Genomic DNA, 27,468 nt, shown 5'->3' on the forward strand with positions numbered 1-27,468 from the left:
GATTTTGTTTCTGTGGTTCTGGGTGTTCACTGATCCTTCAAAAGCCTGAGGGAAATGTTACCAGTGATGTTGGAATCTTCTCTGCTAATCTAAGAATTAGAACAGTGTTCTCTGGCAGCATTGGCTTAGTTTTGCCATATCTATCTTTGCTTCACGGTGAATCTGCGGGAACTGAGAATCCCTTTTTTACATCTTGCAAGTTTCCAACAGCAGTGAAGGATTTGTGGTGGTAGTACTTTTAAAGAGAAAGTAGACCTTCACCTTAAGACAATGTATAGGGTAAAGAAAAAATTATGTTTTTAGCATCATGGAAAAGTTTGAGTATCTACAGAGATACATTAAAGAGTGATTTTTAATATTTGGATTACCATAACCTGCTTTTTGTCCAAAAGCAGAAACAAAGTCAATAGTCCCATTGGGGCGGTGAACTTTCTGTTGCACAATTGGATGCACCGTTGTCAAATACAGCTGTTTTTATTGGATTAAAAAGTAACACTTCACATGTTTCTCTTCACTTTTCATGCTTTTAAAGCAAATCCTATCTTTATGTTTGTGGTTCTTTTACCTAGAAGGCTTTAGGAAATTGAGAAATTAAACATATTTTTTGCTATTCCTGCTATAGTCAGAATACAGTATGGAAAAATAGCTTGGACTCTAAACCCAGGAAAAATAATGAGCCATTGACTATCCTGTGGTTATGGAACAGAAAGTTCCATAACTATTTAATTCATGGCCTATTCAATAGATGCCCATTAGATAAAATGCATTTAATAATAATTTCTGTGTGTGGTAGGTGGGCACAAAGCCTAGAGGTGGCACTCAGGAAAGATTTGTGTAATTAAACAGTCCTTGAAATGACATTATATAGAAGTAGGCAATATATAAAAGTTGTTATGTCTTTACATAGATGTCCACTAAGAAAAGTATTTGATCTTTAACCACTTTGGAGGGAGCATTTAAGGCACACATTCTGATAAACTGTGGTTATTGAGTAAATGTAGCACTTCTTTAGGAGACAGCCTCCAAGCTGTATTTCAGAATAGTTTGTGAATACATCCTGAACCGCATGTTAAGTATTTCCATCCTATGGATGTGTTTGGTCAGTTTTATGTTTCTGTGAGGTCACTGCCTGTCACAGAATCTTGACAATATCACACAAAGAATATTTTCCATTGTGGCATCTTGGTTCCTTTGGGATCCCTAACATCTGTATTGCTAATGGTTTTATTGTTGCTTCTGGCTCTACCTCCAATTAAATTGACCGTGGCAGTTTGTTGCAGCCTCATCCTCTTGAGTACCTGGATTTCTTTGCCTTACCTTTGCCTATGAAGAAAGCACACTTTTATCCTTTTGAAAATAAAGTCCATGGACAGGAATGTGTTCCTCCTGAGACTAATATGCAAGTCCTTTTGTGGTTAGACAAAGGGTTTTCTTAATGTATTCTGTGATAGAAGTGCCCTAAGAGCCAGCCCATCCTTGTACACAGACACCTCTGTGAGCTCAGTCTTTTTGTAAATTGGGAACAAACTTTACAACACTGCTGGCTTGCAACAAAATTGGGCATTCATTTTTAAGCACACAGCCTCATAACCAATTCTTTTAAGAAGAGAACTCCCTTTGTGTAATAAAAGGGAAGGTAGAAAGAAAAAAGGTCTGGGGTAGTGATTTAACAAGCACTGTTGTCTAGTGCTTCCACGCTGAGGCTTGTGGAACAGAGTAGACCTTCCACCATCAGACTTAGCTATCATGTCAGATAATTTTAGAATGTTTGCATTTAATGGTCTGCAGTGTTGCTTTTATTCTGATTTTAATCTTATTTTAGGTCATTAGAAGGGCTTTGTACTTTTAGAAATGCAATGGGCAAAAGTGTCTTAAGTATAAGCCAGCATACATGTAAAAAGACAATGTAAGAGTAATAAATTGAGTGGTGTTAAAATTGCATAGCTTGAAATTACAGGCCAAAATATATTGAAATAAATTTGCTACCCATGCCATTTCTTTTTCCTTAAAATGGAAACCCAAAATTTGATCTAGGATCAGTACCGTAAAACTTTTCATAATGGTGTTAGTTGGGTGCAGTTGCTTCCTCTGTTTTATGGCATAATTTTGGCAATATTAATTTCGGTCTATGCATTTCCTTAAATGTGTATATCCAAATTCCCCATCTAAAGGAATCCCATATTAAAAAATCTACTAAATCCATATAAAATACTCCTGTTTTTAGTGTAAGAACACTTAAAAAAGGTTACATGTTTCCACTTTCTGTTTTTTGGTAGCCCTAAATGTTCTTTTGGACTAAAGCTCAAAACTACAGAACTGGGCTTTGGTTTACTTCCATTCTAAATGTGGTCCAATAAAAGCTGGAGTTGTAAAGTGATAGCTGCAGCTGAGATAGATACTGCCTCTTTTCCTATTCCATTCAATTAATGAAAGCTGAACTTCAAAGTCTAAATGAGATCATTTGAAGTGCTAAAATTATTGAACACCAGAACTGTTTACTTTCCTATCTGACCAAGGAGAAAAAAAAGGAGAGCTTGTAATGTAAAAGTAAAATTAAACCACTGCCATGAAGTTAGGAAACTCTAAAAGTTCTAGTGCAAGAAGTGGTGGTAACATAGCTGAGAGCATGTGTGCATAGTTTTAAGTGACTCGATAGCCAACTGAGTTTTTTCATGACTGTGATAGTAAAGCTTTTCTGGGAGGTCTTAGTTGTGTGCTGCTCAGAAAATTGCAACCCAATGAAAAGGTGTCTGAGCAACACCCCTGACAAGTATGAGAACATGCAAAGATATCATCAGGAGCTGGAGCCTTTCTATAATCTCATAAGCACTTCAATAGTTATCACTAGCTTTCTAGTTGTTACCAGAAGTTTAGTTAGATCAACTCCTTCTTATTTTGCTGGCAGCCCATAATATTTCTCCCGGGCTCTATTTTGTCCTTTTAAACCATGAACATCGGCTGTCCCACCAACTCCAGAAGCATAGCTATGACCAGATACCAAAACTTATTTGATTGACTCATTTGGTGACATTAATATCATTGCCAGGTCTGTTACTGCAAACTATGAAGTGGAAAGTTAGTGGAGATATATTTCTAAAAGAGGATGGATGGTCTTTGACCAGAGATGGGGTGAACTTCTGAAATTCAGTGGGAAAGCTTAGGAGGGGACTGTAGAAGTTGTAGAAATACAGGGAGTGAGGAAATCCTGGTCCATGCCAAGAGGCAGTAGTGGGGTGCAGGTAGTGAGCAGTGAGGTGTGCTGAGCAGTCATCCTGATTAGGGAGAAATATCTAAATCAGAATCCATCAAACAGGAGGAAGGGATAGAGTCAGGCACAAACTGCTTGGTTGCCAAAGGCTACCTACTTCTGTGTCCATTAAAAACATTTGGGATAGAACACATACACAGGCCTATTAAACGTAGCAAATTGCATGTGAGACTTGTTCCACCTCTGGAGGCCTTGCCCCCATGCTCCAGGGTCTCTTCCACTGGTGGCACAGCACCACAGCTGCTCTCCTGCTCTGTTACTCCACGTGCCAGACTAAACCAGGCTGCCTAAACCAAGATCTTTTGTGCAGCTGTACTGGGTGTAGAGAGCCCTGCAGCCCTGCGCCGCAGGTGGGGCGTCTGTATCTTCTGTATGCCCTTATGTTTAACAGAACAAGGGCAGGAGGCACAATTCCAGGCACATCCTTCCTCAGCCCAATATCCGTGCATGCCTTTGGCCTCTGAGCATGCCTTTGCATGACTCAGCAAATGAATTCTCATTCTGGTGATTTAAAAAATTTGAGTGTTCTGGTCATTAATAAGAAAGTGTCATGATATTTTGTTAAATCCCATCAAATTTATATTTAATACTTCAGTTAATTAATTAATTCCTTAATTGTGCAGAACAATTGAATTAAGTATATTTTCATTTTATAAGATAATTAAGCAGATACACTGAGTTAAGCTCTCTCCCCCCCATACTTAGAAATGTCTTTTTCATTCTTACCCATCCAGAGAAAATAGAATTAGACCACAAAAACCCCCAGCTTTCTATGTACTAAATTTCAAATGAAGCCATTTTTGCTCTAGCTTTTTTTCAGGGGTGTGTGATCAGGACTTTCTTCTTCCCCCTTGGAGAATTTGTAAAATTGTCATGAAACAAAATGGAAAGCTGAAGGTTTTAAAGCCCAATGTTTAAGAATTTCCCACGTGAGGTATGGCTTTATCATTATCTTCAAACTTTACTACAGAAGCAGCTACAAATCATCCAATAACAACCAGAAACATTTGTTTCTCTACTAAGTAGTGTAGACTAAGAACAATTTTATGCTGTAGGAGCTCAAGTTTTTATGTCTAGCTTGCTAGCACAGTGCGAAACTATTATATTTGCAAAACTGAACCAGCTGCTCTAAAGGCAGAGACTGGATTATATTGGTGTGTCTTTTTTCTGTTCTGTTCCCTTCGATTCTCTCTGAGGAATTGTACAGTAATTTTTGGATTCAGTGTAGCCAGCTGTGAGTTTTCAACTTCCAGTAAATTGGGATGGAAAATACAATGCTTTAATTTCCTGTAAATTTCTACCAAATGCAAACTGGGTAGATTTGACAGTATTTTCATTGTTGTTTGATGCTGTGTAGATCAGACCCTTACACAGGAAAAATCAGCATACCTTTACTGAAGTTTTTACCTGTTGAAACATCTTCCTTTTTCCCATCTTAAAATTATGAAGAAAAATATCTAGAGAAAGAAAAATATAATCTCAATTTTAAAAGGCAGAAAGGTAAGAAGTGTCTAGAAAGGGATGTAAAGTGTTTTTATGAATATCTTGTTAAATGCAGAGAAAAAAAAATCTCCATTGGTTAAAGTTTGCCATCCTGTGAATTTATTTCTTTCACTGAATATTCCTGGACTGGGGTTTAGGATTATCTTTTTAGGATTGCCTATCCTTTGTTTTAATATAATTCATCTCGTAATCTGTTTTTAAAAACATCTCTGTGAGACAGTCACAATAGATTTTCTGTGTTTTAAGACAATGTTTTCCACATTATTTTTTAGAACTGGTTTTGTGTCCACCCACATATCCTGGGAAACATTTGAGATGGTGAGGAGCTATTCTAATGCTGTTTGTGTCCCTGACGACATGTACATCATTAATTGAATTCTAATTAACCGGGCCACCTTGATTACACAGAACTGACTCCGTGGTGGTCAGGCTGCATAGGGGAGTGGCCCTTTAGTCAGGGATAAGTTATGTTTTGGGCTTCCACTCTGTTATGAGCCTTAGGAGGATTAAAAATCCGGATCTGTAGTTGTGACAGGGCTACATGGGACTCCGATACCGCTCCTTCTCTAAGCATGCGAGCGCAGGCGGCGTTTGCTTGTGCCTTTGGCTGCCCGGCCCAGCCGGGTCGTTCGTGCCAGGGCTGGGCTACAGCCGGCGGCGGGCACTGGCCTCAGCCTCGGAGCCTGTGGGAAGGAGCAAGGGCCGCTCAGGGTCCGGCCGGGTCCGTCCCTCCCGAGGCGCCGGCTCGGGGATCGGATCCTGGCACGGGCTTCAGTGTCCGAGCCGGGGCTGCTCCCTCCGGGCAGGGAGCCGCGGGGCTGGCGGCTGGCTCATCAAGGGCGGCTCCTTCCTTCCCCCGGGCATCAGGCTATTCAAATAAGTAGGACTGAATCCTGGGCACTGCTGGGAAAAAGAAAATCCGAGGGCATTGTTTCGATCACTAATTCAGGGCGAATGAAGTGGGACCTGCATTGCTGAGATTTAATCTCACGTGCAATTTGCGATACAAATAATTTTCTATTTCTCACGCTCTCTAGCAGCTGCAACCGGACCGTCTGTAATTTGTGCCCCGGTATGCGCAGAGGGGTGTCCCTTCGGTTGTGTGCCGTCGCTGCTGTCCCCGCCGTGCTGTCCCGGCGCCGGGAGGTGGCGCTGTGGGCCCAGGCACGGCGCGCGGGCGGGCGCGCGGCGCTCCCTCAGCCGGCGGCCCGCGCCGCCCGTCCCGCCCTGCCCTTCCCGCGGCCCGCGCTCCGCCGCCCTCGGCTGCTACAGATGTGCGCTTGTGAATGGTTTCAATAAAATTTTATAGCCGTCATTTGAAAAATGGTAGGATTATTGTGATTTGTGCAGCCTGGCAGAAGAGAGCCCGCCGGGGCTGGCCGCGGCCGCTGCTCCCCCCGCCGCGGGCTCCCCTCGGGCGCAGTGTCCCCCGCCACGGTCCCAACGTGCCAGGTGGCACTGGCTCTTCCGGCATTTTTTTTTCTTTTTCTTTTTATTTTTCTTTTCCTTTTTCTTCTTTCGGAGATAAGGTGCCTCATGGTGGCTCTCTAAGAGACCGTCTCTATGTTTTTTTGTCCGGGCCTCCAGACGGGGCCCCCGGCATTCCCCGCTCCGCACTGGGGCCCGCCTGGCCTGGGTGGCGAGGGGACGCACGAGGCTGCTGGAGCTGGATGCTTGCGAGTGTCTGAGCACCAGCGGGAAGTAGCAAATGTTGCAACACAGGCAGGTTTTGTGAGAGGACAGAAGTACCTCCGTGGCTAATAGTTGCTTTTTATACTGATGCGAGCCTTCAGTGTTTCCAAGCACCCTTTTGAAGGCATACAGACATTGAGTACTGCCGGCAGATGTTATACGTGTCTGTCCGTGTCTGTCTTCATAAAATACATGGCGCATGTACAAGAGAGAGCCTTTTTTTTTTTCTTTTTGCTTACCATATCACCTTGTCTCTCAAGGACAGCACATAGCTAAAATGCAGGCAGAGATTTATTGGAGGGACAAGAAGGACTTTACTCCTTCTGCTCTTCTCCTCCTCGGCTCATGTCTCCCACTCCTCTGCCATTCTGGCTCTACTCATCTCATGCTCTACTGTGAGCTAGAAGAAAGTAAGCAATGGAGCAAGGAGAACATCTTGCTCCTGCCCCTGTCCATAGATTGACATGGGGAAACATAGCTCCTGTGGTATGATAGCCTGTTGGGAGACAGCAGATATGGTTGCCTTCATTACTTGCCCCAGAATAAAGGCATGTTGTCACAGTCACCACAGCCACTGGATTGCTCTCCCAGTCTTTTTTCCTTCTTTCTGGAATGCCCTGGAAAATAGCCTACAATGAAACCTGCACAGTACCAGTTTGCTTCCTTATAATGGTTTGATATATAGTGGGCTCCATAAATAGAGACAGCAATAGTCTCCTTATCCTGAGGTCTTGTGGGCAGTCACATAAAAAAATTAGTCCTCTGAGTGCTGAAGTGGGTGCTGTCATGCCTGCAGTATGCACTGCAGCTTCCTGCCAGACTCTAGCTTTGGTTTAGAAGCATGGGATTCAAGAGTTGGTTGCTGGATCCTGATTCTTGCCAGTGCTGGATCAAAATGGCTCTTCGACCTTGACTTTTGAAGGAAGTGTGGCTCTGCTTGGTCTCAGTTATTACCATTGCCCCTTTAAATAACATAGCTATGCGCCTACTGCTCAGACTCCTTTTTCTGTCTTGTTTAGAATTCCAGTTTCATGTGCAACTTTGGAGAAGAGGTTTTGGGCTCCTGAGACACTCAAGAAATGTTTAAAAGTTCTATGCTTAGTTTGCTTTTAGCCCTCAGAATGGACTAATTATTAGCAGAAATCACTTACTAGAGTAGGGAGACTGAGGTGTACTGAGTGTATATACTGAGTTTTTACCCATCTGGAAATTAAAATTCCCACTATGCTGGAAATTCATAGCTAATGACTAATAATATAACCAGTATTAGACCTAACTTAATCTAGTCTTACAACACTTGTAATAGATGCACATTCCTCTTCAGAGTTAATTTTCAGGGTGCTTATAAACATCACGGTCAGTTTATTCCATTTACTCTCTTGCTTTGTGGTGGATAAGACTTCGGTAAAATTATCTGTACTCAGTATGTGCTGATAGAATCATCCAATCATGTAAATTCAGGGGCACTATTTTTAATCAGACAATATAATTGGTACTAATCTTGAAATAAATGGTGCTCCTGAGAAACAGGAGCTCCTGTCTTCTCTGGAGCACCATCTGTGTGGCTCAAATGCAATCAGCAATATTTATATTAAATGCTATATATTCTGCCTCATCTACTGTTTGATTTCCTCTCTCTGAGTCTCATGCTATGAAACAAAACAGGAATCTCAACACCCAAGTTCTGACAAGTAATTTCTTCCCTCGATCTGCTGTGTATATCTTGTTAATACAGCTTTGTTCAGCCCTTTTGTCAACATTCAGTGCTCATAGTAACCCAATCTGCTCAGTGCAAGGTCTTAAGCTCAATTTTCATTATAATTTCTATGAAGCTTTTTATATATCTCCCTCATATTCTTTAAAACTTTGCTGTTTTCTCTATTTCATCCAGTCATATGGATTCCACATTGTCTTGTCCCAAAATATCACATTGGATTATTCCCAGAAACATTGTTCTGCTATGCAGTTACCAAAAGACCACTCTCTAATTGTTTTGTTTGTTTGTTTTAGGTTGTAAGAGGTAAAATTTTACTCTTTTGGCTAAAAAATATAATAAAATTGAGCATACATTTTTCACATTGCCATTTTACTAACCAATGCTTTACTTGTTATTTCTTTTTTCTTAAATGGAAAGGGGTTTGTAAGCAAGCTGGATGAATTCATTCACTGGTTAAATGAAGCCATGGAAACAACAGAGAACTGGACTCCTCCTAAAGCAGAGACAGACAGCCTGAAACTATACCTGGAGACACACTTGGTAGGACAAGATTATACTGTGATTGCTGTCTGTAATTGAACTGTTCTGCTGTGCTTTTTATTTGATTATTACTTTATAATTACTAGTGTGCGTCTATATTTTAATGTAAGATTTGCAGCATTGCAGTTTATTTTAATGGAAATGCCAACAAATTATTTTAATGAAGATACCAACAAATTATTTTCTGTACTTGAAATATGTACTGATAGCTTTGTAAAAATTAAACTACTCTAGCTGGTAAAAAGAAAAAAAAAGTACAGAAAGTTAAACTAAGAAATTTCCTCTCTTTCTGCCAAGATCTTAGGTTCTTACCAGTATGAAATGGAAGAAAATGTGGTGATAGCACTACTCTGAGCCAATGACCTAGACACCCCAGTGATATGAAACAGTGCATTAGCTGAGCCCACATGAGATCATAAACCCCCAAAGCTCAGCCTCATTTCCAGTCTCTGATAATATTATGGTAGAAAATGATTTGACAGTCCCAGGAAGTCACGTGATGCGTTACAGGAAAAAATGTTCTCTTAATCCCTACCGTAATGCTGGAGTGACCATTATTAAATTAATCAAGTATACATCAACTACATGTACTGTTAAAACCAAACTGAAAACTGTCTTTGGGGTTTCAGCTTTGCAGAAAGCTCTCCTGTCTGTTGCTCTTAAACATTTCTGTTGTAGTAGTGCCTATGGGCAGTCACTGGATTAAGTGCCCATCGTGCTAGTCTATCAAATCTGGTATGAAGACACTTCATTTTTCCTCATGTTGCAGATTTTGTTTTCTGTGGCAGAGTTCAGATTTTTGCCTTGCCTTCTGACACACTCAGTTCCATGATTCCCATTGTGTTTACAGGTGCTCTGAAGGCCCAGAGCACATCGTGAGATGAGATCTCAGAAAAGGCATTGGTCACTTCAATTTGTTTTCTTTGTACTCTGCAACATGAAACTTCTGATGAGAACCTTTTATGAGTAGAATCACAATTTCCACTCTTGACTGGATAAAAAGAAACATATTCCAGGTAGCAGGGCAATCACCAGGCTGAGTAACTCTCACAGTCAGTTCCTTTTCCCCTTTCTTCCATGAGGAGGAGCACAGTAGCTCATTTGCAGACAAATTACTTCCAACTTTTCCATGTGGTTCTTGGGGAGGTGAGGCCAAACCCATCTATATCAGAACTGGAATGTGGAATAGTAGCTCAGAGGCAACTCCATCATTGCTAGAGGTAGTCCAGAAAAATGAGTATGTGGGCACTTGTACTTTCCCCTGTCAGTAGTTAGGCTCCCAGCTGCCCTCTATGTATCTGGGCTAAGGAAATTCTCATATGCTTTCAGGATCATTATGTTATGAAGCAAGGTGGGATTTTTTTTACTTCATTACAGAAGTAAAATGTCTAAAGAATGGTTCCGTTTCTATTTTATATTTGATAATATTATAATTATTTTATGGCATCTATATCCAGTGAAAAACTCACTGCATAACCTGAAAAACCATAACTGAGTTTTGTTTCTTGGATTTCAGAAAATGTATGCTATTATACTAGTTTCTACACAGCAGAAAATACAGAGCATTTTGTAGCGTGGAAGATAGTTATTTGTATTAACTAGATTGTCAGCTTTTCAGTGGCTTTTATCTGTCAGACATCCTAATCTGTGTTTAAACAGAAGTATATGAACTTCAATTCGTGTTAAGCTCACTGTTGAAATTTCCCTTAGTTAAGCATTGTAAGGCCATGGCGATCGTGGCTTGTATGAGGGACTTATACTTCTCATTTTCTTCTTTTGCCAGTCAGATTATCCATGTCAGACTCACCTAAGATATGCTGAAGTAAAGGATTTGGAACTTTACATGATTAGGTTCCAGACTTACAGGTTTATAATACAGACACTGGTAGTAAATTAGATGGGAAAACAAAGAAAATGTCTTGGTTGTTTCCTATGTAGTGCATCTACACCAGCATATCTCATAACTGTTTCCGTATTGGTGCACGTTTTCTCATCACAGAATGGGTGAAAACTTGAATGTAGTTGATTTTATTGGTAGAGATATATCCTTAGCCTTTGGCACAAGTTATCAATTCCGTGAAATGTGATACTGTTTTCTTTGAAGTACATTTGTTATGATGACAAAATTCGTGCCATAAAGGGGGAATATTTTGCATTTATGAATGAAATATCTTCTGTCAAAATTTAAGAAAAAATAACAGGAGCAAGAAAACACAAAAAATGCACTTGTTCCCTTTGTCATTGGCTGGGAAAAGTTCTGCAGAGGTGACAAGGAAACGGTTGAGAACATCTTCCAAATTTTTCAGTATGTAAAATTGTAGGCTGTCACTTTAGGATTTTAATGTAAACTGTTGAAAAAGGTTTGAATTTTAAAATCTCTCCCCACTTAGCCTTACTTTTCTTCATCTTTGACATTTCAAGAAATGGTGTGGCACAGACACATAAATAGAGTGTGTTTAAAAAAAAAGGCATCACAAAAAACCTACAGCATCAACTTGTGAAAGTCCTTGCATGAGGTAATGCTCATGTGAGGAGTCAAATCTCTTGAACAGGATGGCAATTCAAGTGTCATAGCCCGACATCAGCTTAAATTGGTACAATTCCCCAAACAATTATTCTTGTTAATTCTTGTACCTGGCCTGGCAATACTGTCCACAAGGATGTTAATCAACACTTTGAAGCACATGAATAGTGTTTGTCTATAGCTCTTGGCTCAGCAAGAGCTGCCTGCAGAGGCATCTCTGTAGGTGTCTGGAGGTCCTGCCTGGACAGCTCCCGAAACAGTGAAGCACACTGTGATGAAGGTGGAAGGCAGCCTCTCCTCAGTTTGGTCTGTTTTTTCCAATTATCTCATCTGCACAGAGACTAGCTGGGGAGTTCCTGAACCACCAAGGGAATTCACAATTAAATGCACTGTGTGTGCATGCAGGCACAGGCCTGATACCCAAATACACCACAATTATAACTAGTAACTGTAAGACCTATTGGAATGTCATTCTTAAAATCACAACTACAACTTACACTCCGTAGATTTTGCCACGATGAGAAACCATACATATTGCTGAGGAGTATGATTTTTTTTTCTACAAACTGAAAGGTATTCTACATCTTGAATGTGTGCTGTAATAGACAATCTTCAGCTTAGAGACCATTTTTCTTGCAAATTTTAAAACCTAGCTCCCTGATGTTGTGCAGAACAAAAGTTGCTATATGCTTCATTTTAGATAATACCAAAGCACAAATCTATAAACTGAAATGCTCTCAGAGATCCCTGAAACAGTGACTGAAATTATTCTTTCAGTTTTACAGGTCTTCACAACTCAGTAATGTTGGTTAAACTGATTTGGGAGCTGTGTGCTTCCCATTCATATGGAAGGGCTGACATGGAGCAGCCACCCCTTGAACATCTGGCACTCTGCAGGCAGCCACCCAAGCCAGCAGATGTTGAAAACACTAATATGTTTTCATAAAACAGGCATGTTTTTCAGTAGAAATCTACTTTTCCACAAAGGTCTCACTCAGTCCTACTAGAGAGAAAATGAAGCAGATTTAAAATTTTTGGAACAATTAGGTTAAAATCAGTTCCTAATGAAAAGATGGCTTTGTTTGCCTTACCAAAAAGGAACTTCTGAAAATGGTTCCTGATTCACTTCATCTTTTGTATCTCTCCTTTTCTGTTATGCTGATTCTTGCCCATTGGCACCCTGATCAAAATCAGCTGCTAGCACACTGTGCTTAGACTTTGTGGTATGCAAATCAGTTTTCATTAAAAACAGTGTCCTGAAGGCAGCTTATGAGCTAAAAGCATCTGTCTAGGTGGTACTGCTGTGCTTGTGAAACCAAGCTGACTTTCTAACCAGCCTTACAAATAAGAATACACCATGTATCTCTTGACCATTTAGGTTGGCTAAAAAAGACATTTAACTTTATCCATGGCCTGATAAGATACATTGTTTTAGCACAGTAAAGAAGTAAGCTAGCTGCTGCGAAGAACAGAAGAACCACTGAGGAAAATGTTTACACAAAAGGTACTATATATATTTGCTGAGGCCTGGAACTTTTATAGTTTTAACTTTTTCCTTTGCTGTTAACACAGTACTTTGTGTTTTTGTTGCTGCACAACTCCTACTTTTGCAGTGTAGTGTGGTGTGCTCTTAGGTCATTGTACTAAGCCATTTCTGTATCTGGAGGCATACTTAGGGCTAGGGAACACAAGATATTTAAATGGGATCCTGCAAATGAAAAATATAACATCTTACACTTATTTAGGTGCAACTTTTTGAATACTTCTTGCATTATTAGTAGATGTTGGCAAACAATATTTTTTCAGTAGAGATAAAACTAATTAAGGTAAAGTCTTCTTAGAAATTTGGAATTAGTAGTCAAGTATTTTTCTCCATTTTTGTCCAGTAAGACTGTTCTTGCTTCTTGGATTTCTTAGGCAAAAATATATATTCTGCTTAGTTGAAACTAGAATAACAAATATTGTTCTGTAAAAACCACAGGTGGTGAGGATTGCATGTAGTTATTGCAATACAAAGTGTGGTTTGGGTATAACTGATAATATCCATCATTAGTAATTTCTTAATTTTCTTTTCAGATCCCTGTCAGTAATATTTACTCCGATTTAGTCACAAGCTTTGTGCCACATTAAAATCCCTTTTAGCCCAGAATCAGTTCATTATATTAACCTCCTTAGTCACCATATTTACTTTACTTGTTAGAGTCTTAAAAATATCATAGTGCAAGCATCATTAGTATTTCAAAGCAAATTAGACAAGTTGATTCACACTAGCATTTCCTTTCCTTCTGTACATACAGTTAAGATATCATCTCCATTCAGAACCAAATTCTTCTTAAGATACCGGGGGCTTGAGGTTTATTATCCAAAGAGAAATGAAATAAGAATTTTTCTGTCTCTGTTATAAATGTTTCTGGCCACATCATAGCTCAGCAATTTCTGAGCTGAAAATAGCAAATGCCTTCATACAGAAAATAGATTGTATTTTCACATTTAAGAAATTGTGTTGGTGAAGTAATGATGCCTCAGTGATATTTCATGATACCTGATTGTCTGTTTGTAACAAGACTGCTATGTCTGAAAAAAAAGATCATTCTCATCTCCCTGTAAAATCTCATTTTCTGAAAAATGTCAGTTTAGAGAAGTATTAAATATCTATTCTTATTGAAAATAAGGTTAAATACACATGCCTTGGGCTAATCTACCAACTGTCTTTGTAGTAGCAGCAGTAATGGTAATTTTATTAAAGGTATTAAAGCTTCTGAAATGGCTAAGTTATGTATTGTACTTTTGCTGTATGGGAATTTCCAATGTGCATGGCAGCTAATTTAGATAATTTCCTCAAAATATAGAATACTTTCTTCAGGATGATGGCACTAAAGAGTGAGCACCATGAGTGGCCTAATATTTTGTTTCTCTAAGGATTTGGATTTGTTTAGCCTATTGTTTGTTTGAATTTTTAAATTTTATGATGTTTTTTATCTTGAAAGGCATTTTGAGTGTGCATGAGTGTAACTCAAATTTCACAGGCTAATAAAATGATTTAATAGGAAGTAAGACAGCAAACTTAAACAGAATACAAGTATATTGTCAGTTTTGACTATTATTCAGCTTTCAAAATCTGTAAACCAAATAACCTCCATGTAAACTTTTCTGTTTCTTGAGTTAAGGTATAAAAATATTGCTGTCTTTCCAATACATTTGGCTCTACCTGTATTATAGTCTGAACCCAGAGAATGTAAATTGCAGACTGTGGGAAAAATAGAGGTTTTGGAACTGTTTGGACTGTTCTTCAAATTTAAAACACATTTTTGGTGACTAAGGGAGAGTAAAAGCAAGCATATAAGAAAGAAAACCCAGGTATATTGCCCTTTTAATAACAGCACTGCTGTCCTGACCAATACAAAAATACTGCATTTGATCTAAAGATGATTCCCATAAGGTCATGCAATGAAAAAAGCTGACATAAATCTTTTCTTTGTAAAGGAGAAGGAGTGGGCCGTGGTTATGGTCCTAGGAGCACAGAAGTAGATCTATTATGATTTGGGTCAGTTATTACCATATATGTTTTTAATGAAGGAAGAGAATGTCCATTTACTGTCTTCCTGTACGCATAGTCCCACTCCAGAGGTTTGTTTTGTGCAAGCTTGGAGTATAAGAAATAGTTTCTTTGGAATTTTCCTAAAGACTTCATACTCTTAAGAGTACTACTTTTTTTCTATCCTGTCTTTCAAATTTGTAGATACTTACCCTTGTGTAGCTATTTTGTGCAGCTGCAAATTAAAATAATATTGCATTTACTTTCGTTTTTGATTGGTTTGAACCTTCCCAGGACAGTCTTTGCTACCCCCTCTTTCGCATAGGAAGGAGATAGGGCCCCATAATGAAAGGCAGGTCTGCTGGGCCTGCCTGTAACATATTGGTTGTTAACTACCTTCACAGAGAACTGTACCAGCTTTTCTAGTTCTGAGAGCTACAGTCATCTCTGGACAGAGGGGACAATAAACCAGAGGCAGAGCATATTAGGATGTTATCCTAGAATAGCTTTGCTTCTTCTACTGAAGGAAAAGGGAAATTGTAATGTTCAAAATCTGAACTCTCATTTGTGAGGATTTTGAAGTCTTCTATTCTACATATATGAAACTATAGTGTATTATCTGTGCCTCAAAAACAAATTGCTCTCTTGTTTTAGTTTTCTTAATGCATGATGTTTGAGGTTTAAAAAGTTAGAATTCAGACTGTGGGAAATTTTTAAATTCATTTGCACTTGTTGGTAAATCTGAGCAAGGCAGGATAACTTGATTTGGCAGTGTTGCAAATGTTCACTTCCTCTCAATTCTTACTACCCAAAACTGTAAAACTTTTATGTCCTGAGGTATCCCAAAAAGGAGATACTGTAAGTCTGAGTGGTGAAAGGGATTGCACTGGGTCTGTTGTGTGTTTGGCCTGCAGAAGACATTATTTGCATATAGGGGATTCAGAGACTATAATACAATGAAATCGAATCACCATTATAAAATACTAGGCACTAACCTAATAAGAAAATTTTAGTGAAAAGTATTTCACATAAATTGTGACTTAGAAGCTTTGGAGCTTTGTGTATGACAACCTACTCATGCTCTTTACACAAATTTATCATAGTAACTTTTGAAACACCTTTAAAAATTATTTGAAATTAATGTTTATTTTAGTAATAAACTGCACCACGCTTATGTAGGAACTCTCTTAATTGTAATTTTTTTGTCTATTAAAATGCATGCTATTGCCTGAAATTTTAGTATTGTTATGCTGGTATTATCAATATAGATGCAGTCAGTAATTTGTTTTTGGAAATGAAATGAAATTTATTTTTATAAAATTTGGAGATTGTAAATAATTAAAAATATAATGCCAGCATCTCAAAGGACAAACAAGCACACTTTCAGCAGCATTTAAATAGCTGCGAAGAGCTATTGACCACTCCCATGGTTGTGTACTATGTTAGACAGAGACATAATATCATTCACATTTTAAGTACTCAGAGTAGCAGAATTATTGTCCCTGTTTTGGTGTTTGCAATGCCAAAGCATTCAGGAGATATACAGAAAATTCAGGAAATGAATGGAGGTTTCATTGGTAAATATTTTGATTTGCATCTCCTATGATACTTTTTTTCTCTTTCTTAATTCTACAAAAGAATTGGGTTAATAATCTGACATCTTAATTTATTAGCTACATTTTGCTAAGATGGAATTTTAGTTCACCTTCAAATTACATGAAAACTATATCTGTACATATATAAATCTTCATATCCCCTGATATATCTCCTTCATATTCCCCTGAAACTGAGATCTTTCAAGAACTGTTTTAAAACTCCATAGTGTTAATTCCAGAGAGTTCATTTTGGTCTGGTAGTAAGTAAATTTAAATAAGATTTAAATATTATACAAGTGTAAGTTATTTTCCCCTTGGTAACTCCATATTTATCAAGGCTGGTATGCCCCATGAACTCATCTTTGGTTTCCAAAGCTGTTATCTCTTGGTTGGCTTTTTTTCTGTGCATGGTGGGGCAATACAACTTGGACATATTTTGATTAGGTAGTGTTTTGGGCATGGTGTCTCTGGGTGGAAGAGATGTACCTAGAAATGTGTAAGATAAGACAGAACAACAAGTCAGAAAACTGTGGTTTCTGCATCTTATTTTCTGAGTATCTCAAGAAGGCAAGAAATGATTAAGGGCAATTGTATACAGTGGCTGCATGTGCAATTCACCATGATTATGGCAACTTAGCAATTGTTTCACTGTATAGCAATTTTACCCATGCCAATTCCTGCCTGTGTTCTTCCCTCATTGTCTCTTGATAATAGACAAATGGAGATTCAATTTAGGAAGCCTCATGTGAACTTTTTTGACAATGAAATATGTTTGGACAGACACAATCAAAGAGAAAGTTACATAGTGAAACACAGAAAAAATAAATTAGAGCTGGCAGCAGAAGAATTTAAGTGAATTTGAAACAAAAAATATCCACAAAAATGGCCTCTATGTCTTCTAAATCTGCAAAATAGGCATCCTGGAGAATAGGGCTAACTATAATTTTTCTCAATATCTAAAATTATGCATTCAAAACTTGGCTAAATTACCTAAAAGGTGGCAAACACAATGAGGAGTGAGAAACAGAAACTGAGAGACCTGAAACATTTAATGTGAGGAAGATTGAGTTATTCATGTTCAAGATGTAACTAAGGGAAAAACCCCATAGATTGTTTAATACCAGTATGGCAGAAGATGTGACAGAGAAGAAAGGGGTGAGGTGATTTTACAGAAGTATGAATTACTATGGGACTGCTGGAGTAGAGCCTGCCTCTTTGTATTTAGTTTTGCCAACCCAACACAAATTCTATGGCCATGTGACAGAGCTAGGTTACTGCTCTGTCAGTGCATTTGCAGTCCTTACTCCCACATTTTTATCCAGTCTAGGTTTAATGGTCTCAAAGGATCTGGGCTTTCACTGTTTCCCTTAGGAGGTTATTATACAATGTAATACAATACATCTGACTTTCATGGGAAATTTAATATTTGTCTTAAATTTTCTCCTTCTTAATTTAACTCCATTAGTCCCATCTACTATACCTTCTGATACTGTACTAAGTCTTTTTTTCTACTTGGTGTTCAGATTCATGAAATGTAAAACAGACAAAAGCAGGAAGGACCTTTCTTTTAATCAACATTTAATCCTGTTTATTTCTTATTTGTTCCACCATTTTCACTTTTAAAGAAATTTTGCTTGTTCACTAAACACCCAACAGTTTCTCTCCTTGTAAATGCAGTTGATTCTTCACAGACAAAAAGTACATTCAGATCAAGTGAAAGATGGAGAATGCATATGAATCATCAGAAGGTAAAATCATTCCCACGGTTGCTATAGTTAGCTCTTTACTAAGCATTTTGATCCCAGAATTTTCAGTTAATATTTTGTTTAGATGAATGATAAACTTACAGAGAGAAATTATCTGAGCAGTCAAACCATATCTGATCCACATCTACAGTAGCACAATGCCCATATCACATGATGATTATGGAATTTCAGTAGTGAGGTTCCCAGGTTTATGTCAATTTTAAAGGCATTTTATATTATGATCTGGTATTGTGAACCAACATAAAAAGTAAAATAGTTATTTTGCCCATTTTTATCTGCTTACAGCTGCCAGTGGAAAGAATTGCCCCCAGAGAAACTCAAAAAATTTTATCTTTTAAAGTCTTCTCATTGTAGCAGAGGCTAAAAGACCAAATCTGCTTTCCACTAACTATTCACTCTTAAAAATAGCTAACAGTTTCCACTGGTTACAGAAGAAAATCCACGGTTCATCTAAGGCAAATGATGGTCATGTTCTGTTAAGCATTAGAGGTTTGTTTAGCATTTGGTGATAATTGGCCCCTTGGTCATCATTGCTGTAGGTAAGGCATGTTCTTAGTTCCAGAAAGAGAAGAAAAAACACATAGTGGGTGCTGATGCTTCAGAGGAGGGTTCATCATGCTCTCCTTGAAAAGCAAAGGTAGAATCCCTGCTGTTGTAAGACTCAACCTTGCCTATGGAGCTCCATAAAGCATTTCCATAGTGCTTGTGCTCCTTTTAGCAGGTGGAGTGTCAGTCAGATGAAAATGCAGCTTAAAATCAAAGAAGAAAATTAAAAACTCTTTGTAGACACCTAGGTTTTATGGAAAGCATGAACAAAGGACACATTGACTGAAACCATTTCACATGTAATATTTAGTTCCCAGGAAAACATATCCTAGTGGTGCTTATTTAATACCAAGTAAGTTTAATTTAAAAAATGAGGCTTTACTAGAAGCTAAATGTATAACCATTTCTATGTTAATATAAGGACAACTCATGCAGTAGTTCTCTTTTTGATTTACTGAATGTCATTGGAAGTTAGTAGTCAGGAGTCTGAAAATACCACTAGGTTATTACATGGCTTATTAGGTTATTAACTCAAATTATTAACCTAAATTATTAACACAAATTCTTAAATAATAGGCACTGTCCAAACAGAAAATTTTTGTATCATCAAAAATACTGAAGGAAAAAGAAGAAGAAGAAAATAGACAGCTGACCTTCCATGACCAAAACTTGAGTTCAGAACTTGGTATTTTGTAATAGCAAATTATTGGAAGGTAACTGTGCTAGGAGTAACACAGGTACTTACAAAAGTAGCTGTATATTAAGCATATAAAAATAATTTTTCAGGAATTGTTTCAAGTCATATTCCCTTTAAGACAAATGAAGTGGGCATGCCGTATCTTTTCTACCAGCAACTGTTCCCATTGCTCTAGATTTCACAATTGAATTATATCTGTCACAGTGAGTGTTATATTAAAAGTGCTACATTCTTAGCCAAATTATATGTGCAACTATACCTAAATGTAGAAGTCCATATTTCAGTAGTGTAGATGTCTCAAAAACACTAATAGGAAATTTTAAATTAATCTTCCTTTTTCAAATTCTGAAACCATAGAATCCAGGAGGGTTAGATAATTTTTAATTGTCTGTACTATTGCTCTAAGAAATAAACATTCTAGAAACAGTAATATTATTCATAAAGGTATTTAAAAATATAAAAAATTAACCTAAAGAAAATTCTCTTTTGGGGTACCCCAGTGCACCACACATTCTGATAGTATACTGAACTGAGAAAATTAAGATATTTCTTCTAATACATTGTATTAATCTGACAATAGGTGCAAACTGCTATGTCATCCAAACTAACCTATATTTATGTATACATTGTAGGTTCACATGATACCTAGTTGCTGATATGTGTTTCAGAGACAGTGCATTAGAAACAATCAACTGATACATTATGACTTGAAAAAAATCATGCTTATTGTAACTCTCTGTGCCTCTGGAAACAAACAAACAAATAAATTCTAGTTATCTGTCCTTACTGCAGAGATGACTAGGTAAAGACCTGGGTGTTTTACCAAGTTATAAAGATTTTCTAAGAACAGAGGGAAAATGTTACATATCAGAGCTCAATATGTGTACACAGTGTAGCATACCTACACAATATAAGCATCCTAAATTTAAGTAGCTATAACCATCAAATAAATCCTATGAAGAACTTAAAATATTTTTTCCCCACAGTTTTTTTCTCCACATTTTTTCCCCCACTTGTACAGAAAAGTAAGATATGAGGGAGAGATTATTATATAGTGCTCTTTTATTTTTAGTCTTTTCAGAGTCCAGCATAGATCAGGAGGTGCTGCTTTTTTAACCCATGGATGTTCTGCACTATTGTAATCTTCTGGATCAATAAGTTTCCTGAAAGTGAGGGGATGCCTTCATTTTGTGAAGGCTGGGCTCCTTTGCCCCATGCCAACAGCAGAAGATAACACTCTTGGTGCCTTGTATTTACCCCATTGGTGTTTTAATTTCATTTATTATAGTTGTGCAGCTTTTCTAAAACTGCGTGATTCCTACCTCACTTTTCCTTTCTTGCTAAATAAGAGCAGTTGATAGTTATTTATAAGTACATGGTGATCACAAAAAGTGAAGAGAACTTTGTAAGGAAATTTTGCTTGTTGCAGCTTGTAAACTACATTTTATACACTGTAGTTCTAGGGATGACATTAATGTGTTGTTTAAAAAGCTGCTGTCAGGCCAATGCACATGCATTTTCCATAATGTATACGTGCTCATGTGTGATATTTAGACTGCTCTATAGCAGCAAATGTGCCTGGAAAAATGGCTTTGATTAATTGACTTCCCTCCTCTTCTTTCCTCTCTTCACACGCAAAGGCTCCATTCATTATCAGGAAAGATCAGAGGAGGAGGGGAGCAGAGTACCTGGGTCACACGCTGTTAGAGTTACAATTTTCCAAATGCCATAAGTAAACAGTAGGGAACAGGAAATATCCAGGACGGGACGAGACTTCTGTGTTTGAAGGTCTTCCTTCATTCCAAATATTTGTTCTGATTTTATCTTTAGCTGTGTAAATTTGCATTTCTCCATTGTATATACATGTAATACTTGTTACATCTTCAACTCCTGTCTTTTTCATGTGTCACATTTTCATCCCCTCAGATATGAGAAACCTTGAGCCTTGATTGAGGGCTATTCCTTCCACTGTTCCTTGTCCAGTTCTTTTTCCTTAGGAAATGACTAGAAATTATATATACATGTATAAATCTAAATTCAAAAGTCATACTGCAGTACATCAACAACATTCACTACTGTTCATTTTTACTTATATGAATGGTTCTCTCCTTTAATGTGTGCTGGTCTTGGATGGGATAGAGTTAATTTTCTTCACAGTAGGTAGTATGAGGCCATGTTATAGATTTGTATTGATGATACAGGGATGTTTCAGTTACTGCTGAGAAGTGCTTGCACAAAGCCAAGGCTTTTTCTGCTCCTTGTACCACAACACCAGCAAGGAGGCTGGGGGTGCACAAGGAGTTGGATACAGACACAGCTGTGACAGCTGACCCTGAGTGATCAAAGAAGTATTCCATACCATATGACATTATGCTCAGTACCTAAATTTGGGAAAAGAAGGAGGAAGGGGGGGATGTTTGGAATCACAGCATTTGCCTTCCCAAGTCACCATTGTGTGTGATGAAGCCCTGCTTTCCTGGAGATGGCTGAACCATGGGAATTGAGAATAAATTTCTCATTTTGCTTTGTGTGTGCACAGCTTTTGCTTTTCCTATAAAATTGTCTTTATCTTAACCCACAAATTTTCTTGCTTTTACCCTTCTGATTCTTTTCCTCATGCCACTGAGTGGGGAGTAAGTGAGAGACTGTGTGTCATGCTTAATTTCTGGCTAGGGTTAAACCGTGACATGCTGCCTCACTGCTGGGAAAAGTTTATTTCTGCTAAATTTCATGCATGTTCATGACATTTGTGCCACTCCTAATTTATCCATAAAATAAGAATTTTGCACAAGGAGAATATTGCTAGTCAGAAACCAAAAGTTTGGCCCCATCTTTATTCATCTTATTTTGCTTCTTCAGTGTAACGTTATTACTGGTTAATAAGTGCACCTGAAAATCAAGCTGTATTGTGGTATCTGGTGCGTTATGTTAAATGAATCTTTTCTAGGACAGCAAGTGTCTTTTTTTTTTCCTAATGAAAGAGAATACCTCATCTTTTCCAATTTTCCTATCAAACACATCCACATCATCTTGAGACACTGCCACATCCAGCTGCATCTATACTCAACTTCAATTATATGAAATTACGCAACCTACTCTCAGGTCCTTTAGGTTCTCTTTGCTGTGTGAGGCACACGCATAGTGCATTTCCTGTGAAGTGCATGATTACAAACTATTCAGTACAAGCCTGTTTTAAGTAAACAGTAAATTAAATATTGTCAGTGCTTGTTCAGACATGCTCTTATGAAAGAAAAAGAACTTGTAGATTTGTTTCATAAAACTCTAGATTTAAGAAAGGGACAGACATAAACTAGGCATCTTTTTTCCTTTTTAACTTCTCTTGACTGGCCCAGTTGTTCAGAAGCTGGTACAAAACAGTGTATTCAGATGTCCCTACAAAGAGAATTGGGCTAGTAAAAATGCTAAAGGTAGCAAAATTTCTGTTTATTGCTCTTTATTCGAATGAAAAATTCTCAAAAACATTCTGTCACTGTGAGGTACAATGCTGCCTGAAAAACTGTTAAGACTCTGAACAACATGCCTTTTTCAAGCATGAAAAATTACAGTAGAAGTAACTTATTTTATTACTGTTCTGGCAATTTTTAATTTTTTTTTTTGCTATGCCAGTCAACCTGACTAGAAGGGCAAGGAAGAAAGAAAATGGTTGCTTCCTTAAGAATTGAGGGCTCTTGAGTATTCTGTGCTACCTAGCACTCCATTTCTAGCATGGTCACTACCATTTGAAGTATAAAGTTTTATAAAAACCAGAAGCTATGAATGTGCACTTGCAAAATCTCCTTTCATCTCTGCCAGTTAAGTTATTCCCAAGAGAAGGAAAAGCTCTTTTTTTCCAAGTGGTCAAATATTGTTTCCATTTATTCCATAGACATTTCAAAGAGAAAAATATGTTGCCTGTATGCGTTTTAGGTCTGCACACAATTTATGATTAAATACAGCATTGTATTGTATTTTTCTTCACTTTTTTACAGGCAAGTATAGTGAGAAGGTCTGGAAAATGGTTAAAAAAATTATCTGAGTTATCATTGGTGTATTAAATAGCATAACATATAGTAGATCGTGTTTCTGGTTCCTTTATTACTAGAGCTTAATACAATTTGTAAAAATAAAATAATAATTAAAAAAGAAGTATTTTATCAACTGTTAAAACAGAGATCCTTTCCAGACTACTAAAAATGTTAAGAAAAAAAAAGGTTTAAAAATAGTTGCTTTACAAAGTAAGAAGGCAGAGATCTAAAGCAGACTGATTTTTTCTTTGAAAATGGATATGAGCGTTAACTGAGGAACACAATATTAATAGATTTGTATAAGTGCACATAAGGCCAATATATTCAATGTTGTAATTTTTTTATGGTTTCATAAATAGTGCTATCACCAACATTTCAAAGAACTCTGAAAAAAACAGAGCTCATATGTGGTGGCATAAATTTAGTGTATTTTATAGAACACTGTTACTTCAGATATAGCCTACGGGTTGTGACTTTTCATAAAACCTAATGAATGTCTAGATTTGTCAGCTGTTTCAACACAGATGCACTTTGCTGATCTAATGGAAACATTTTGAGCCCAGATTCAAAATATCAATAGCTTTTAGTATCACAAATTAGTTTGGCTATTGGGTGAATTGGTATGTGGTTCTTGATAAAAACCAGCAAGTAATTTTGTATGTGTGTTTTATGATAACTGCCTCTCCAATGTCTGATGCTGAGGTTTTTTTCCCCTCTCTCTTTTTTTTTTTCTTTTATTTCTGCAGAGTTTTAAGTTGAATGTAGATAGCCACTGTGCTTTGAAAGAAGCAGTGGTAGAGGAAGGACGCCAACTTCTTGAGCTTATTGTATCTCACAAATCAGGTAAATCCTTCTGAAATATTGCAAGTCTTTATGTCTCCAGACTATTAAAGAATGAAGAAGCATTGCTGTAAATTACTGCATATATTCACTTCCTTATGTATTATTAATATTTACATTATCAGATTGACCTTCAAGATTTATAAATGTTTCATATACTGCATACAATGCAGTGATACTTATAAAATGAAATACTGCCTGCAAATAGTCTGTTCATTTTATTTTGGTCTTGCTGTTCGACTGAGTTTCAATTGAAATCACATCACTGAAAACTTCACACTGACATATTCTTTGATGTAGGTGCTATGGAAATAACATTAAGATAATGAACTAGGATTTCAAATATATATGTGTATTTACATACTCTGCATGAGTAATTGCATTGGTAAAGCTTTATTTTACCACTTAAACTAATTCTTACATTGATTTAAATATATTTATGAGGACTAGATTAAAATTAAAAATACCTTTTTCCTTTGGTTAGGCTTGTCTTTTTCTTCTGAGGCCTTAAATTGAGAGGGGGAAGAGAGATATTCTGATTTCCCTTTATCCCTACCACCTCCTATATTTTTAGATGTTTGCGTGACTTGTCTGCTAATAGGGTTTTAATCAGCATGTACTGCTATGGAATGCCATCTTCATTTTGGCCTACTTAACATGCTTTTCATCCAGGTTGAAGTTATTCTTTGCTGTGCTGTTTTCTCATCGTGTTATATGTGTGCCTCTATTGTTTCACAGCATCAGACATATCTGTGTAACGTGAAAGCTGTAGAAAATTATTGACTTCCATGTATAGTTCCAAAAAGATAGAGAAGCCATAGCTAAGGAGGGTAGTGCATGTCATCACAGATGTAGGAAACAGTAAGTGTAAATTACAGGAAGTATTTAAAAGGAGTTGGAGGTAAGGAAAATGTCTTTGGAGGATTACAAAATATTTCAAGACAAAGACTGGATATTAGAGGGAGAGATTTCTCTGCAGTGTTCCCTATTGCAGAGAAATGACAGTTTATATAGATTTTTTTCTCTTGAAATTGTCAGCTGAAACTCAATCAAAATTTAACGTGATGGCTAAAATAAGTGTTTGTCTCTATAGCATTGTTTTGCAGGATGAATAATAGTAAAGCTTGGATTTATTGATGAGAAAACACATTAAAACTCTTGTTGCATTTATTATTTTAAATATCCTGCTAATTATTTGAATGAAGGGCAATATTTAAAGATGCTGTTGAGTTTACAGCTTTTATTTTTCCCCCTTCATTTTGGAGAAGGACTGAAGGACATGCTGCAGATGATTGCAAGTCAATGGAAGGAGCTACAGAGGCAAATCAAACGGCAACACAGCTGGATTCTTAGGGCTCTGGATATCATCAAAGCAGAGATACTGGCTACTGATGTGTCTGCAGAGAATGAGGAAGGGACTGGGAGCCCTAAGGTAAGTGGCTTGAAGTTTGCCTTATTTCCTCTTATTTCCGTCTTCTTTTGAACTAGGCACCACTGAAGTTTTCTTTCCACCCTAAGGCTTTTCATTTCTACTGGGTAAACTTTTTTTTTTCTAAACAAAATGAAATGCCTTACTCTGAAACAATAAAAAAAACCTTAGAACTTTCAAGTTTTCCAGCAAGACCTGTCTTATTGTGTGTAGAGGAGCATGAGGGGGAACATAAAACATTTAGTAAACAAAACATAAAGCATCTTTAACATGAATAATCAGAATGCTTTTAAATTGTTTTGTTGCAACTATAAATCACTATAATCAGTGCAATCACTCAGCTCTGACATCCATTAGCCGCTTGGTTACAGCAAATTAACAAAGAAGAGAGAAAGTGATTCATTATCTCATTCCTGTTAATGACTATCAGATGCATTGCTTAATTAGGGGATGGCCATTGTAGTAGGAAGAAGGTCATATGCCTTTCCACAAATCTTTTTGCTCCAAGTTTAAGTCGTCCATAATAGTGCTTGTGTTGAATACAAGTACTTTAAGAGTAAGTTATTGTCACCTGTCATAATTTTGTGGATATTAATTATTAAAGAGGGCTATACTAGTTACCAGTTGCCAAAACTAGTATTTATACGAGCGTTTTAAATACAGACCATACTTATTAAAATTGATGCAAGCAGTGTAGGGATACTGCACACAATAGAAACTTCTGGTTTAGGGTCCATGATCTTTCATCACCGTCAGTTGTAAGCAGAGCTGTTTCTTAAGCAAAGAACGTGCAGGAGAACAATCCAGTAACTCAATATCTTGGCGCATATCTGGCTGAAATGTTTAGAAAAATTCATGGCTTCTCTTTCTGGAAACAAGAGAGATGGTTGTGCTGAGTGGATTTTCTGGTTCTGATGCTAGACAATTCTTAGCATTGGTATTCAGTGCTTCCAAGAGAGTGGTTTGTTGAGTGACTCTTGGCTATGATTTTATGAAAAGTTCTGGTGATTTCCTACTATAATTCTACATAACAAGAATGGTCTTAGAGATGGAGGAACAATCAAGGAGAAGAATTAAACAAAAATACAGGAAAACACATATATGCAGGAGACAGAATTTGAACTGATATCCATCATCACTTGCATGATGGAAAATGCTCCTAGGCCATACAGCTCCTCCTTTACAAAGTAGGTGGTGGAGCAACACTTGATTTCCTAATGGGATCTGTTAAGCTAAACAGACTAACTCAAAGCTGTTTTTAGCCTGTAATATGATCTCATATCTCTGAACGTTTTTACTCATCTAAGTCAATGTGGCCAAACATTTAACAGCTTAATCAAAATTATCATGTAACAAGTAATTTTAAAATCCTGGATTTTGCGATGAAAATTGTGGCATCCCTAGCTTGGAATGATTATATTCAAATATTTACTTGTAAAGGGAGAAATGGAGGCAGGGTTTATATTGCAGTAAATTTCCCATATAGATAGGGGATAGCTCCTTGCTTTGTGCTTTTTACAATAGAGATAGGAAACTGAAGAAATACTTTTTTTGTTTGTTTGGTTTGGTTTGGGGGGTTTTCTTTGTTTGTGCCAACAAATAAATTTTAAAAAAAGTGGACCAAAAAAAGAGATCAAACTGAATGTATTTGCAGGTTATTTCAGTGATTCTTGTAAGTATGTGCAGTAGAGCGGTTGAATACCATCTATTTCTTCACACTAAAAGATTAACTAAAACTAAAATACAGCTAATATTATAACTGCACATTTCAGTTTGTATTGTTTCAAAAAC

The 27,468-nt window shown here is 37.3% G+C and overlaps 1 protein-coding gene across 3 annotated transcripts in view; it reads left to right on the top strand.

The window, feature by feature from the left end:
- The window catches only part of AKAP6 (A-kinase anchoring protein 6), a 258,465-nt gene that overhangs the window by 96,807 nt on the left and 134,190 nt on the right, over positions 1-27,468 (top strand). For 2 of the 3 annotated variants that reach the window (XM_059473668.1, XM_059473670.1), the window contains exons 5-7: positions 8,598-8,720; positions 24,155-24,251; positions 25,514-25,680. In XM_059473668.1, coding sequence (XP_059329651.1) covers positions 8,598-8,720; positions 24,155-24,251; positions 25,514-25,680 — 387 coding nt within the window. The remainder of the gene's footprint in view (positions 1-8,597; positions 8,721-24,154; positions 24,252-25,513; positions 25,681-27,468) is intronic. The other variant, XM_059473669.1, reaches the window with a different exon arrangement.

The sequence above is a fragment of the Ammospiza nelsoni genome, chromosome 6 (genome assembly GCF_027579445.1).
Source record: "Ammospiza nelsoni isolate bAmmNel1 chromosome 6, bAmmNel1.pri, whole genome shotgun sequence".
Classification (NCBI taxonomy): domain Eukaryota; kingdom Metazoa; phylum Chordata; class Aves; order Passeriformes; family Passerellidae; genus Ammospiza; species Ammospiza nelsoni.